At 39.4% G+C, this 16,588-nt stretch overlaps 1 protein-coding gene and 1 long non-coding RNA gene across 2 annotated transcripts in view; one reads left to right on the top strand and one right to left on the bottom strand.

The window, feature by feature from the left end:
* The window catches only part of Nox3 (NADPH oxidase 3), a 58,206-nt gene extending 49,601 nt beyond the window's left edge, over window positions 1-8,605 (top strand). The window contains exon 13 of the mRNA XM_021149518.1: window positions 8,454-8,605. Coding sequence (XP_021005177.1) covers window positions 8,454-8,580 — 127 coding nt within the window. The 3' untranslated portion in view covers window positions 8,581-8,605. The remainder of the gene's footprint in view (window positions 1-8,453) is intronic.
* LOC110283966 overlaps window positions 7,574-16,588 on the bottom strand; it is a 15,643-nt gene continuing 6,628 nt past the window's right edge. Inside the window, exons 2-3 of the long non-coding RNA XR_002376891.1 lie at window positions 8,215-8,317; window positions 7,574-7,792 (exon numbers count right to left, since the gene is read on the bottom strand). This is a non-coding gene — a long non-coding RNA (uncharacterized LOC110283966). The remainder of the gene's footprint in view (window positions 7,793-8,214; window positions 8,318-16,588) is intronic.

The raw sequence follows: 16,588 nt of genomic DNA, 5'->3' as shown, positions 1-16,588 counted from the left end.
GGTGTTTAACCTGAAGTCAGAACTGAGAATTTTGATCCAAGATTTTTTTTAAAAAAATCTACCTTAGAAAATATGTCCATGACTCTCTTATATTTCAGAAACCACAAACCTCTGTTTAACTGGCTGACAGATTCAGACAATTATCGATTATGTTCACACTTAACCTCAATTTAAAGTTGGTATTTCTTAAACAGCATATGCCTTCAAAAAAATCTTTTCAGCAGAGTTAGTCTCTAATTACCCAACTAGAGAATTCATTTCTCCCCAGCTCTACAGTGTGTCTAGCACGTCTAGCAAAAAAGCAAAGAGAAAAAGTGTTCTTAGACAAAGCGAAGATTTGACATGGTAAAGAACCCAGATCTGGAGCTGGGGTATTTAAGGATCTACCCTGGCTCTGCCATTCCCATGGGTATACCTTGGTCATCTAATAACCCTGTGATGACCCAAGCTCCTCCTCCTCTAAAAAACTGTAAATAATAATGCTTGCCTCCCAAGATTCTGCAAGAAAAAAAAAAAATGAATGAAGCATCTAAAGTGCCTGATACAACATCTCGGTTAGGATTTTACCGCTGTGAACAGGCAGTGTGACCAAGGCAACTCTTGTAAGGACAACATTTAATTGGGGCTGGCTTACAGGTCAGGAGGTTCAGTCCATTATCATCAAGACAAGAACATGGCAGCATCCAGGCAGGCATGGTGCAGGAGGGTGGCATGTACACATACATGTGGAGGCTGGAAGACAACAACGTGTGTCATTCCTTAGGCACCGCATACACCTAGTTTTTTGGACAGGGTTTCTCCTTACTAGCCCAGAGACCTGTTTTCCAAGTGGGTTGGGATGGCTGGCTAATGAGCCTCAAAAATTCACCTGTCTTTACTCCCCTAGCAGCTGGGATAACAAACACTCATCATTGATTTTTGTAAAAACAAACCTGGTTATTATCATATAGGCTCTGAGGAGCAAGCTCAGGTCTCCATCATTTCAAGGCAAGCATTTTCTCTATGAGATACCACCCTACACCAACTTCAGATTGCAGGCTTCTGAAACATACGTCTTTAAATTCATGAATATAGCTCCAGTCTTCACTGTGATTTCCCTACATTGATACTGCATTGTGCTTGTCTTTATCATAATATAAAGTTGATGGCCCAATGCAGAAAGCCTTTCAAATCAGTTCACTTAATCATCTTTCTTCACTTGGATAGTGTGAGCCAGAAGTACAAGAAATCAAAGGCAAAAACGAGCCTTGTGCAATCCCTGTTCAGAAAAATGCTGTTTCAGGTGAGCCTGTCCCATGTGCATAGTGACTGTCCAGGACAGTTTTATCTAAGCTGGGAAACATGTTCACCCCATACCAGAATGCCCCCCTCCCCCATCAAAGCACACAATTGCATGGAATGGCTAGCTATGTTTCTCATCATGGTAGCTGTGCAAACTCTCTTTCTCTGGTGCATGATTCCATGTCGTCCAGGAGAGAAGAGACTCCTGGGGTTAAGTCATTTCAGAACCAAGACACTACTGACGACTTCCTACCTGAAAAAAAAAATTTAATATCAGATTTGTAAAAGCTTGAGACTCCGGAACACGCTGGCTTATTAAATTGCTTCAAGCATCAATATAATTAATATTAGATAAATCAATGCAAAATCAATCATTGTTTCATCTCTGGAATGCCAAGTCCCTGAAAGCCTGCAAATCTCCAGCATCGAGCTCAGCACTACCCGTCTAGAAGACTTTCAAAATGACCTCCCATAAAATAATTTTTTGTTTTCCTTCTGCGTAAAAGGAGATTTATGCTTAATGAAGCTTTTAATGAAGAAATTACAGAAGGAGAATGCCAATAAAATCTAATTCTTAAACAAGAAAATCTAATATTGAGAAGCATTGCAATATGCTGGCCTTTGTCCAGATTGAAATGAAACACAATCCAATCACTGTTCGGCACAAAGGACAAAGTAACATTAATTTTCTTCAAGATGGTTATTAGAGAGATAAACAGTATGTTCTCCCCTTATCGTGTCACAGAGATGTTTGTTCCCAAGCCCACTTGGCTACTCTCACAAGGCCGGCTTGTCCTGCAACATTAGCTTGTATCTTTTGGCAAAGATAGGCCAGGAAGAATTGCTGGATTTGTTAGTAGCCTCAGAAAAGATCCTTTGTTCCCCAGGGCCTTTGAAGTAGGCTCTCCACCATCGGAGCACAAAGCTGGGCCTTCTTAGCACTAACTCCTGTAATCGCATTTACCTGTTCACTCAAAGCTGGAGTTTGCTCCTGTCCTAAGAAAGAATTGAATCAAAAGAATGGAGGGGAAAGGAATGCAAAAAAATTTTTATAGGACATGAAAAAACACCACCAAAAATAAAGCTCGAAGGGAAGCAGATCAAAGCGGATTGAGCAAGTTCTGAAGGAACCAGAAAATTGCAAAAATAACAGTAATAGAGAAACAAATTGATGGCATTAGAACGAATACAAATGAGGAACAGGAGAGGCGATTTTAAAATAGATCAAAGGCTGGAAGCAGAAAACAGGGAAGCACGGTCTGCTGTTTTCTTCGGGAATTAATTTTGGTAATTACACCAGTTGATTTATAGAAACATGAGGATAGAGCTAAAAGACAGTCAACAAATAGCAAATGAGTGCACACTTAAAGAGGTCATTTCTTGCTCTGCCCAAACTCTCATGCATGTCACAATTGTCAATTACATCAATTATACAAGTGCAGAAAAGTATTCCCAGCATACAGGGGGAGTCGCCCTCCCATTAAAGTACAATAGGCTAATTAGTGCATGCATTGACACTAGGACTTATGAATCTATAGAAATGTGTCTTATACAAAAATGGAAGCTCCGTTTCATTTTCTGTAAGCATTCTTGATATGCTGCCAACCTTTAGACAAGTGTTCAGAATCAGAAAATCATTTTCAAGAAGACAGGCAGAGTGAAAATAAACATAGTTTTGTCATATCTAGCTATTTTTTTTGACAAACACACATCGTACATCCGCTCACCCATGTGGACCTATGGCTCAGCTATTGTTAGTTAATTGACTAAGAAGTTTTTCTGTATGGTTTCAGTCTTTGATCTTACACTTCGGAAAATATTTATAGTTTTCTACTTTTGACTTATCTGCTGATATCTTCACCATGCCTTATAGGTGTGAACTTTATGTAATTAATTAGCATAAAAACTTTTGAGATTTTTCCCAGTTTTCATAACTTTTATAAGAGCTATTGTTTAATAATGAAGAGGAACAGAGAAAGAGGGATGTCAGCACTTGTCAGGACACAGCCATCTGACCCAGACATGAAGAAGGTGTCAGCTTACTATACAAGTAAGGCCACTTCTAATCCATATGACATGAATGTATTTTAAACCCGTATTGTTTTCAAAAATGTAAAAAAAAAATACCTACCTTTTTACTAAATTGAGTAAATGTGTCTGTCTGGAGTTACATTTGCTTGTGTGCATACCCTTCAGTTCTCATTTGTACATGCATATGTGCAAAAATGTTGTGAAGTGATATTTTTAGGAAATCAGCATTCTGATTATAGTATACCAGGTCCTTTATCTAACAGGGTATCCTAAACATTCATTATATGACTAAAATGTGCAGAGTACTCAAAGAAATAGATTTAAATGGAAATCCAGCACATGATAAATTATAGCTTTATAAGAAAAGTAAAGCCCCATAATGCACATTGGAAATATTGTCCCCACAGCTAAATGCTACCTTTTCCACCAGAGAACATCCAGCTCACTGGTTATAGCCGAGTAAAAATTCCATGAAAATTACTAGCCTTGTTTGTCGTCAGGGGACTAAGAACATAAGTAAATAGCAAGTGGAGTTATTACTCTGTTAACTTACTTTGATGGCATTATTCCAGTAAATTAAGGATTGTAGAAAATCTTTTGATATTTTATAGGTTTACATGTCTTAGTAAAGCAAGGATAAGGGAAAAGATAGGATGGAGAAAAGTTGTTCCACCATTTTCTGGGACCCAATACTATGAATCAACTAGTTTCCTCCTTTTCCCCCTCCTCCTCTTCCTCTTCCTCCTCCTTTCTTTCTTCTCTTTCTCCTCCTTTCTTCTCCTCCTACTCTTCTTCCCCCTACTCTTTTTTTATTTATTTATTAGGTATTTTCCTCAATTACATTTCCAATGCTCTCCCAAAAGTCCCCCAGACCCTCCCCCACTCCCCTACCCACCCATTTCTTCCCCCTACTCTTTCTCCTCTTCTTTCTCCTTCTACTCCTCTTCTTCCTCCTCTTCCTCCTCTTTCTCCTCCACTTCATCCTCCTCCTCGACCTCCTTCCCACCCCCCTCCCATAAGAGCAACTGCTTTATTCACTCATATCTACTGCTCAGCATGAACAAGTGAAAGGATGATGACGTAGAGGAAACAGGGATGAGAATCCTAAGTGTGCAGTGACAGTCTTATCTGTCAAAAGGGACAGTTTGTTGGAAAGTGGGAAAAGAAGAGGCACATGTACGTTTTGTTAGTAACATCTGCAGCCCCAGATAAACAACTCAGTAAGGAGAACACTGCATTAGTTACTTGTCTTGTTGTAACGACCAAATATCTGACAAGAAGCAGCTCAGAGAGAAAGAGTTTATCTGGGTCCATGGCTTGTGGAAGCAGCTCATCATGGCTGCAGAAGCAGGGGGTGCTTGCTCACATTAATCCATAGTCAGGAAGCAGAAAGCAGTAACAGATGCCTCTGCTCAACTCGCTTCCTCCTTTGTGCTCAGTCTGAGACCCTAGCCCATGTGGTCAGTCTTTCTTCCTCCTCAGTTAATTTTCTCTAAAACATTCCTTTGGACCTCCTCCTAAGGCGCGTCTCCTAGGTGATTATAAGTCAAGTTAACAGTCACGGTTGACCACCATACACTGTGAGAAGGTCAGTACAGCTGGCTGCTGGGCAGTGACTATGATGTGGGTTAGAAAGGGAGAGAGCTGACCAGCCCAACTATCATCTGTAGTTATGAAAAAGATGGTGTTGTATAAAATGTAATTATGTGATAAATCATTTGGAGGCATTTCTAATGAAAAACATTCCCTGGGAAAGATTAACCAGAACTTGTGTGTCCACTGTCTGAAACTGAGTTTGTAGCTCTCGGTGCTGTCGTCCTAAGCCTTCATAAATCCGCAGGAAGCTTCTGTTTATCGATTTTATTTGCAGAGCACACTCAGAGTATAAAGTAATTTGATTTTTTTTAACAGGGTTTAGGGTCTGCCCCAACAGGGTTATAACTTACCAAGCATAAAAGCCAACACATAAAAACAAACATACAATTTAAGGAGAAAGGGGCTCATGCCAGCAGAATCAGGGAATCAGGGGTGGTGAGATTACCCCCAGGCATATCCATGCGCCCATCTATCTGCCTGGGAATCTGGGGGTGAGGCTGGCAAGATTATTCCCAGGAACACCCCCATGCCCATCTAACTGCTGGGCTGAAATCTCCTGGTGAGAGATATTTTGGATGCCTTTCATGCATAGTGTTGCTCAACTCTTTTGAGAGAAAAAACAATAATAAATCCCACAGAGAAGAACATAGTGGTTATTTAACAGACACGGGGCGGGTAGAGAGGGAACCTTCTTTCCTGTTTATCAGAGCAGGAATCATTCTGTGGGTGTTTTTAACCATTTTTTTCACCCTCTGTGAAATCTTCCCTTTGTCATCAAAGTCAGCCACTCAGACTGGTCAGTGCCATCAATGAGTGTTATCCATGATCCAGGTCTGCACGTGTGTGCAAGCTCTGCTTGCAGGCTGTAAACTGGAGGATAAATGGTGTCTCACGATGTTATACTTCTTTTGCACAGAGTCTTCATTTTTAACTCTAAGCAATTGTGGATAATTAAATTTTTATAGAAGGAATTTTTTTTGTTTAGCAATCCCATTAGGGCTCTGTTGTACTTGTCCATTGCCTCATAAAGGAAAAAGGAAGAAAAAAAAAAACCTGCCACATCTGTGCCTTAACCATTTTGTGCAGATGCTCTCCCGCTCCATAGTTTATGGGATGCGTTCATGACCGGGAGACCCTATATTAGTGCCATAAATGCCAAGGCTGATAAAAGCAGGAGAGCAGCAGAATGCCTTACTTGTGAAGAGAGATGGAATAAGGGATGACTGCCAGGTCACTGAGGGCAGATAGCAAATGGCCTCTGTGAGACTTGACCACATAACCATGGTAGCTATGGGCCCCAAGGACAGAACAGTTTGGACTTAGCTGAAAAGTGCAAGAGCCAGAGCCTCAGCGGAGCAAGGGAGTTGTGAGCCACTGGAAATCCCAGTGGTACACCTGACGGCCCACCATCAGAATGCTTTGAAAGGGGCTCTTAAAGGCAGGGCATCAAAGAACACCATCAACTTCTCAAACAGTGACTCTGCCTATAAATGAAAGGGCAGTCCCAATCTGTGGGAATAGGCAACCTCTTTGGTGACTTTCACACTAATGGGGAAAATTTCAACCCCACCCCCACCCCATAACAGCACCTTTGAAACAGAGTACAAGGACACCCTGGGCAGGATACCCACAGCAAAGGTATGACTCCTCATCAGGAAGGACCTCCATCTGACCTCTTCCACTCAGATGTTTTTGTCCAGCGCTCAAAAGGCCAATCCCCATAATTCTCCAGCAGCCTCTGTGTTCACCCCCCACTTCCCATCTTCTGTTCAGCTCTGTGAACATGTGTGATACTGATATCTGAGCACGAACAGCTACAGAGACCACCATGTACCAAGTACAGGGCCACAGCAGGGCTGGCCATACCTCCCTTCATCCTCAGAGAAAAGCTGGGGGCACAGAGGAGACCTTGAGAGGAAAGGTCTCTAATGCTCCTGATTATATCTACAAGATGTGATAGAACTTTGAGAAGATAATTAATGTGTCCAAAGCTCATGGCAGCCAAATGATGGAAACATCAGTCTCCTTACCATTTGCCTCCTAGTTTGAGAAACACCTGGAAATTACCTCAAGTCAAATTATTCAGTATAAAACATTTTGGGGGGGAAAAAGATACTTTCACAAATTAAGTCCCAGATATCTTGGAAAATGACACTTAGACATTTTAAATGTGTTCTCATTTGTAGGTGAAGCCATTTGGTGAATTCTCTTGAAGGTAGTTTAAAATGTGGTTAAACCATCACCTTCTACCATGGGCATCATGGTCTGGGGACACGTTGTTAAAATAGGACTCTGCTATATGGTAGAGAACCACACTACTGTATAAGCTAGGGAGCAAGGCTATACACGAACTTACTAACAACAGTCAGGTGGAAGGAAGAGAAGAAGTAGAGCAGGCTGGCCTTGGATCTGAAGAATTTCTCTGAGGCAGTATGTCTCATAGGGCCATCTGCCTCAGTATTAACTGGCTTCATACCAAACATACTCTCCATGGATCTCAGCCAAAGAATCTCAATTATAACAAGCTGCCTAATGATTTTATACACGGTAATGTGGGTACTTTTGATCTAGGCTAGAGTAAGTAGTTTAGCTTATGTTGAAGATTAGGAAAAGAAAGCACCACAGGGCACAATGATGTAGACAACAAGGGAGGAAAGCTTCGGTCTTTGTATTTTTCGATAGGGACTGGTGTGGTCTGAACACTTGAACCAGTCCTTGGCCTCCACAGGAGACTGGAGTGCTCTTATGATGCAAAGCAAAGCTGTGCCTTCTACACTATTTTTGGAAGTGCAAGGATCAAAGGTCACACTGTTTGGAAGACTGGGTGTTCAGCAATGCTTGTCTCTGCCATCTTGTACTTTAAGCCTCCTTTGCAGGTTGAATTCTAGTAGGAGAAATAAGTAAGTTGCTGTTACTTTAAATATACATTTTATTATCTATAAAAATGCCAAGGTTGAACAAGATATTAGTCATAACAAACCCTTCTATAATACCTTTTGAATATACTGTCTTATGTTGCTTTCGTTAAAACACAAAATGTAATTGTTAGCTTTAGATTACATATGTAAGACCTCTAGCCCTGCCCAAAACTATGCAAGTAATAATCCACATGACCATTTACACATTCCTTCAGCAAACGTGTGGTTTTTATCTACTTAAGCTAGACACTATCTCAGGTGCCTGGATGAAGATGATGAGTCGGAAGTTCTGATTTACACTTTAGCCACAGATCCAAGAAGATGTTGACCAACTTCACATGACCAAAACCCCACTGTATCACAAATCCCCTGTGCTATTATCAAATACCTGTCCAGCCTCTGCCTTCTTGGGTTTCTAGCTCCTGTGAGTCTGGGGATCACAGGGCTCCGGAAAGCTTGACTGGAGCAATGTACTGCAAGCAGGAAGGACTCTTACAAAAGAAGTAGACAGATAAGAAAATAAGCAAATGGCCTAGCTACCATGTCTGCTTCTTAATTGACTAGGCCTATCTTGGCTTCCTGCTGGCCTTGCCCAGGTAACACTCTCTCCTTTTATCCCCCCTCCAGCAGCAGCATTGGCGTGTTCTTCTGTGGATCTGAAGCCATGTCAAAGACTCTTCAAAAGATGTGTCGTTTGTACTCATCTGTGGATCCAAGGGGCGTTCATTTCTATTACAACAAGGAAAACTTCTAGATGTTGGAGGTACAGTCAATGCACTGTGAAAGGCTAAAATCAAGTAGGGAAGCAAAGTGGTTTTTTTTCCCACAAAGGGCCAAATAGCCAGCATTTTAGACTTTATGCAGAGGATGATCGCAGCCTCATCTACTTCACCCCGAGGTTCCAAGACACTTAAGTAGCCACAAATGAGAACACATTGGAATGGGTTAGCTGAGTCTGTTGTCATACAATTTACTTATGGCCACTGAAGGAGAATCTCATATAATCTTTCTGTCACGGAATTTGTATTTTTTTTTTTTTTGACAATTTAAAAATGTAAAAGCCAGGGTTAGGCACTTAACTAAAATGTAGAAATCATGAGAATATAAACTTAAACCATGAGCCAAATAAGGCCAATGATATGTAAACAATGTTAATCAAAGCATGCTTAGAACAAGCTTAGAACACTGGCATTTTCCCACCTTGTATGACATATACATAAAAACTAAATTCCATGTTTACCTTCCCTCTCGTCTTTCTTCCTTCCTTCTTCTTTCCTTCCTTCTTCCTTTGTTCCTCCCTCTCGCCATCCCTTTGTTCCTTACTTCATTCATTCATTACTGGTTTCTTTCTCCCTCTCTTTAAACAAATAGTTATAACTCAATTCAACTTCTGTCCCTCAAAACCTCTGGAAATGTTTTGGGAAATTTCCATCAATTTAGTCTTTCCATGACCTGTTGCTGGTTACAAAGAATCCCTCACGCCCCATACTTCTCTCCACCAGCATTAATGTTTTATAATCATTTCATCAAATATATCGAGTGATTTGAAAATTATTTAGCCACAGATAGCAACAAGTGGGTTCCTTAGTAATATTGACAGAACTTCATTAGTGGTATATCAAATCTTTTATTTAGACTTCATATCAAATTACTAACTTCAGAGGACTCCTCTGACATTCCTATGCCTGTTAATATCAGTGTCCAGCTGAAAATGTTTAGTGGCCAGATATGGGGAACTAGACACCACATTATATTTTCTAGATGACATATCATATACAATAGAATAAAAGCATTTGCTGGAATTAAGATAAATTGTGCTTTACAATGCTTCTTATCATTGTGGACTATCATAAAAGAAGTAAATTGATCTGAAAGGTTTTGATTTTATGAATCAAGCAGTTACTTAAGCTTTTCCATGTGTTTCTAAAATTCAAATTGATTGCCTACTTTCTATTATCATTCGATTATTTTTTAATTTCAAGTATAAGCTTTACTCTTATTACAGGGAATAGTTGGATTATTCAATAACATCTCATCCATGACTTCTACTGCCTCTACTGAGAAATTTCTCAGTGTATAAAAGTATCAGATAAAGATAGATAGACAGACGGATATACAGACAGACAGACAGACAGACAGACAGGTAGATATAAATAATCATCCAAACTCCAGTTGGAAGACATTCAGGCACACTACACAATTATTTTCCCATTTAAACTTAATTCAATCATTAATTTGCTAGCAGCTTCTATAACCAAATAAAATCTTTAGCCAGAAAATTAAATACATTAACTTTTTTCCTTTAAATCATATTTAGTTACTACTTTTCTTTCTTTGACTATTTGAAAATAAAATGTATTATTTGATCATATAATTTTGTCTAATAAAATAAAACTTTTTCTGGTAAAATATCAAAAATACAATGTTTTTTATTTCTGGGGATACTGTTCAACATTTTGAGATATATATACTAAGAGATTCTTACCTATCCAAACAAGAAAAGATATAAAAATTTGAGTTCCATAATGTTGAAATAACCAAAGTAAAATGGAAATAATTTATTCAAAAGAGAAACATTCCACAAAAATTATTTAAGGTAATTTGATACATCAATAAACATAAACAGGAAAACATTTGAAAATGGGTGCAAGTACTATTAACTGAATTTGAATGTTAAACATTCTGAAGATAATCAATTTGTTCTGAACTAATCTCTGCTAAATGAAACTCCAATTAAATTAAAATTTTCTTGATTTTAGGAAAAAGAAAAAAACTAATGAGAGGAAGAAAGATGGAAACTGGAAAGGAATAGGGAAAAGAAGAGATGAGATAGAAGAGGGGAAAGGGAGAGGAGAGGAGAAGGTGGAGCAGAGGGGAGGGGAAGGGAGGGAAGAGGAACAGAGGGCAGAAGTAAGAAAGGAGAAAACTTCCTATGTATGAGAGAAGCCATCTTAAAGGGGGATCCTCTAAAGTAACCAAAGAGGAAGCCTGCATTAGCTGCTAGTGAACTACACTAAGCGTAGCCATAGAACTTCCCTGGAGACACCTCACTAAGAAAATTCTGCCATAAAAGCATTAAGGTACCATAGCTATCAGTGGAGTGATTGGGGCCCCCTTAAATTAACTTTCCAAAATGAAGGCAAAATAAAGACTTTCCAAGCAAAGCCAAACGGGAAACATTCTTTGTCTCTGGAGTAACTGCCAAAAGATATCCTTACTCAGGGAGGGAGGAAGTTCAGTTCACCCAGACACAAAGAACATCAATGAGCCAAGAACACGCTAAAAAATGTTTTGTCTCTAAATAGCAGACTATTTGTCTCTAAATAGCAGAATCTCTAAATAGCAACTACAAAACACAATAAAAGATTGGTTATGAATAATTGTGTCCAAGTAGGACAGAAATAGGGATGTGTGGAGGCTCACCACAATGTTTTGAGAAGGAATGTTTGAGTCTGAAACTGGCAGTCTGGCTAGGTCGGCTGCCCATCACGGCTTAGAGATCCCACTCTCACTCCCTCCCTAGCACTGCGTTACAATCACACTCCTCAGCCTTCTCATAGGGGGTCCAGGGGAACCCAATGCATAGCAAGCATTTTACTGACAGAACCATCTCCCCAGCTCCTGAAAGAATATTTTTAGAATGTCAAAGTGAAATACTACAAACCAACATGCAAGGTCGGAGGACCCTGGAATCCAGCATCCTGCAGGTTTTATATTGTTTGGCAAGACAGAGGAACTACTGTGCAAAGTTCTTTGTTACATACTGTAAGTAAACAGGAGAAGTAATTTTTATGGCCCATTGTGCACACGTTCCCTTTAGCAAAGGTGACTCTACTCTTGAGTTTTGGTTGAACCTAAGCTGTTAACTAATTTTTGGGATGATCAAGAAGAGTGAAGAAGATTTCAAGTGAGTTGTGTTTTCTGCTTTAATCTGAGGCCATCTCTATCTGTTCCATTTCCAGTCAGCTGATCTTCTCGGGCTCTGCTGTTCTCAGAACATCTTCTGTCCCCTTCAAGTCTCTGTAGACAGCACTCTGGCATTTCTGACATCTATATCACTGTGGTGAGGTAGGGAACAAACTCTCTCTCTCTCTCTCTCTCTCTCTCTCTCTCTCTCTCTCTCTCTCTCTCTCTCTCTCCTTTCTGTTACTTTTTTATTTGATCTACATAGTTAAATAGTTCTTCTTTTATCTTTGGGACTCAGAACATTTTGACAAACATTTCACATAATTTATTGCTAAACTAAACCTTGGGGGATTACCTCCACTTCAAGGATGTTTTCTCATATTATATGTTTGAATGCATTTTGGATGCCCTTTGTTTCCTATTTTTAGAGGCATCAATTATTTTAATAATGGATCCTTTTCCATCCTAATTATTTTAATGGTTATAATCTCCATGTATCTTTTATTTATATCATTTTCTCTACATTTTTACTGGCCCAAATTATTCCTGTCAGGATTCAAACTAATTCCTATTTTTAAAAAGAACAAGTAAATACATGATCTAATATTGCCTGGGTATTATTCAAAGGTGTTTTTTTTTTTCAATGAAAACTATAAATCTTAGGATTCAAGTTAAGTTGAGTAACAAAAATTATAAATAACCTCCTCCCCTCTGTTCAGGACACATTTTGTCACAAAACTAAAACAAACAAACAAACAAACACAACCTCTGTTTTCATCATTTCTTACATTTGGGAATTCCAGACTTGGAGTTATAATTGATTTTCAGTAATGTCTACTCTAACTGTACAGTTTGCAGATGATGAAGTCAGTTGTGTAATGATGTTGCTTTCAGCCTTGGGCCTCAACATCAAATTCGCACTCATTCTGACGTGTTCATTTTGTTTCTTTCTAAATTTTTCTCTCTCTTAGTCAGATGACACTCTCATTACATTCTGCAAAGCATGAAACAAAACAGATTACTAGGGTCACAGTTTCTACCCGGTCATGTTACAGATGCTTAATTGATTCTTCCATATTTTAAATAAACTGTAGGTAATTTTCCTGCACTTATCACATCTAAAACTAAGTAAAAATAACTCATCTATCTCTCCATCTATCTCTCTATAAATATCTATTCATTTATCATATCTATCCCAATAATCTATCAAATCCATCCATCTATCTAATTATCTCTCTATCTTTCTATCTATACATTTATCATACGTATCTATCTCTATCATCTATCAATCTATCATCTATCAAATCTATCATCTATCATCTCTATCTATCTATCTCTGTGATGGTTTGTATATGCTTGGCTCAGGGAGTGGCACAATTAAGAGGTGTGGCCTTGTTACAGTAGGTGTGTCACTGTGGGTATGGGCTTACGACACTCACCCTAGCTGCCTGGATGTACGTTCTTCTAGCAGCCTCTAGATGAAGATGTTGAACTCTCAACTATTCCTGCACCATGTATTCCTGGATGCTACCATGTTCCTACCTTAATGATAATGGACTGAACCTCTAAACCTATAAGCCATCCCCAATTAAATGTTGTCCTTTATAAGACTTGAATTGGTCATGGTGTCTGTTCACAGCAGAAAACCCTAAGACAATCTACCTTTTTCTTCCTCTCCTCTTCTGTCTTTTTTACTAAGACTTAGACTGTACCAGATTTCCTGGCCCCATTCTAAATTCTGGAGTCCACAGTGACTTTTTCTGCCTTTGTGCAGGCAGAGGGGTATTTGTAGTGAATCTCAAAATGGAGAGTTCTCAGAAGCTCTCTTCCCCAGCAAAGAAAGTCAACTCTCTTCATCTTTTACTCTCACATGCACATCTGAACAGCAGAAAAGGAAACGTTTCAATCTTCCTCCTGAACCCAGCAGAGGTCTCCAAGGGCCCCAGAGTACTCTCCATGATGCAGGACCACATAATCACCTTGGGATTATGGATGAGTGGAACACAACATCAGCTCCAGAGAATCGAAGAGGGTCTTGTGCCAGCAAGAACAAAGGAATCCTGCCTGAACAGAGGCTGGGATCCTTTCCAGTAGGGGCCAGCCCCACCATCTTCCATGTGAACCCAGCCGAGGGCATTGAGGGTCCCAGAGGACTCTCCACGACACAGGACACCTAGCACACCCAGGACCTCGTGATCACTGGAGAGCACGTGGGTGACAAAAGCAACAGAGCTTCTTGGACAGGGTCCCTTGGGGCTTTCATCCTCAGCCGGGAGGCAGAGCTGAGACCCAGACCCCTGGGCACCTTCCTTGTCAGAGGAGAGTCGGCCCACAGGGAAGGCTCTGACCACTGGGACTAAGGTGAGAGTTGGACTCCCAGGAGTGTTGACAGAGGCTAACAGAATCACAGGAGGATCAAGCTCCAGCCAGAGACAGCCAGAATATTAACACCAGAGATTACCAGATGGCGAAAGGCAAACATAAGAATCTTACTTAAAGAAACCAAGAACACTGGGCATCATCAGAACTGAGCGAGTCCTGCATACCCCAACACACCTAAAAAGCAAGAGTCAAATTTAAAATCCTATCTCATGAGGGTGGGAGAAGATTTTAAGAAGGACATTAATAACTCACTTAAAGAAATACATAATAACAGTGCGAAACAGATAGAAGACCTTAAAGAACTTACAGGAAAACACAACCAAACAGGGGATGGAATTGAACAAAACGATGCAAGATCTAAAAATGGAAGTAGAAACTATGAAGAAAACCCAAAGGGAGACAACTCTGGAGATAGAAATCCTAGGAAAGAAATCAGGAACCATAGATGTGAGCATCAGCAACAGAATACAAAAGATGGAAGAGAAAATCTCAAGTGCAGAAGATTCCATAGAGAACATGGACACAACAATCAAAGAAAATGCAAAATGAAAAAAGATGCTAATACAAAACATCCAGGAAATCCAGGACACAATTAGAAGATCAAACCTACAGATAATAGGAGTAGATGAGAATGAAGATTTTCAACTTAATGGGCCAGCAAATATCTTCAACAAAATTATAGAAGAAAACTTCCCAAACCTAAAGAAAGACATGCCCATGAACATACAAGAAGCCTACAGAACTCCAAATAGACTGGACCAGAAAATAAATTCTTCCCAACACATAATAATCAGAACAACAAATGGAATAAATAAAGACAGAATATTAAAAGCAGTAAGGGAAAAAGGTCAAGTAACATATAAAGGCAGGCCTATTAGAATTACTCCAGATTTATCACCAGGGATAATGAAAGCCAGAAGATCCTGGACAGATGTTATACAGACACTAAGAGAACACAAATGCCAGTCCAGGCTACTATAACCAGCAAAACTCTTAATTACCATAGATGGAGAAACCAAAGTATTCTATGACAAAACCAAATTCACACAATATCTTTCCAGGAATCCAGCGCTTCAAAGGATAATAAAGGGAAAATACCAACACAAAGATGGAAAACAGACCCTAGAAAGAGCAAGAAAGTAATCCTTCAACAACCCTAAAAGAAGACAGCCACAAGAACAGAATCTCAACTTTAACAACAAAAATAACAGGAAGCAACAATTACTTTTCTTTAATTTCTCTTAACACCAATGGACTCAATTCCCCAATAAAAAGACATAGACTAACAGACTGGCTACACAAACAGGACCCAACATTGTGCTGCTTACAGGAAACCTACCTCAGGGACAAAGACAGACACTACCTCAGAGTAAAAAGCTGGAAAACAATTTTTTCAAGCAAATGGTCTGAAGAAACAAGCTGGAGTAGCCATTCTAATATTGAATAAAATTGACTTCCAAGCCAAAGTTATCAAAAAGACAAGCTGGGCACTTCATAATCATCAAAAGTAAAATCTTCCAAGATGAACTCTCAATTCTGAATATCTATGCATCCACATCCATTAAAGAAACTTTAGTAAAGCTCAAAGCACACATTGCACCTCAAAAAATAATAGTGGGAAACTTCAACACTCCACTCTCACAAATGGACAGATCCTGAAAACAGAAATTAAACAGAGATGCATGGACACTAACAGAAGTTATGAAACCAATGGATTTAACAGATATCTACAGAACATTTTATCCTAAAACAAAAGGATATACCTACTTCTCAGTACCTCATGATACCTCCTCAAAAATTGACCATATAATCGGTCACAAAACAGGCCTCAACAGATACAAAAATATTGAAATTATCCCATGCATCCTATCAAATCACCACGGACTAAGGCTGATCTTCAAAAACAGAATAAACAATAGAAAGCCAACATTCACGTGTAAAGTGCACAACACTGTACTCAATGATACCTTGGTCGAGGAAGAAATAAAGATATTAAAGACTTTTAGAGCTAAATGAAAATGATGCCACAACATACCCAAATTTATGGGACACAATGAAAGCATTTCTAAGAGGAAAATGCATAGCCCTGAGTGCCTTCAAAAAGAAACTAGAGAGAGCATACACTAGCAGCCTGACAGCACACTTAGAAGCTCTAGAACGAAAGGAAGAAAATTCATCCAAGAGGAGTAGACAGCAGGAAAAAAATCAAACTTAGGGCAGAAATCAACCAAGTGGAAACAAAAAGAACATTCAAAGAATCAACCAAACCAGGAGCTGATTCTTTGAGAAAATCAACAAAATAGATAAACCCTTAGCCAGACTAACTAGAGGGCACAAGGACAGTATTCTAATTACAAAATCAGAAATAAAAAAGAAGACATAACAACAGAACCTGAGGAAATCCAAAACATCATCAGATCCTACTACAAAAGGCTATACTCAACAAGCCTGGAAAATGTGGATGAAATGGACAA

This window comes from Mus caroli, chromosome 17 (assembly GCF_900094665.2).
Source record: "Mus caroli chromosome 17, CAROLI_EIJ_v1.1, whole genome shotgun sequence".
NCBI classification, from domain to species: Eukaryota; Metazoa; Chordata; class Mammalia; order Rodentia; family Muridae; genus Mus; species Mus caroli.
Note: the sequence above shows the minus strand (reverse complement) of the source record. Positions and strands in the feature narration are given on the sequence as shown.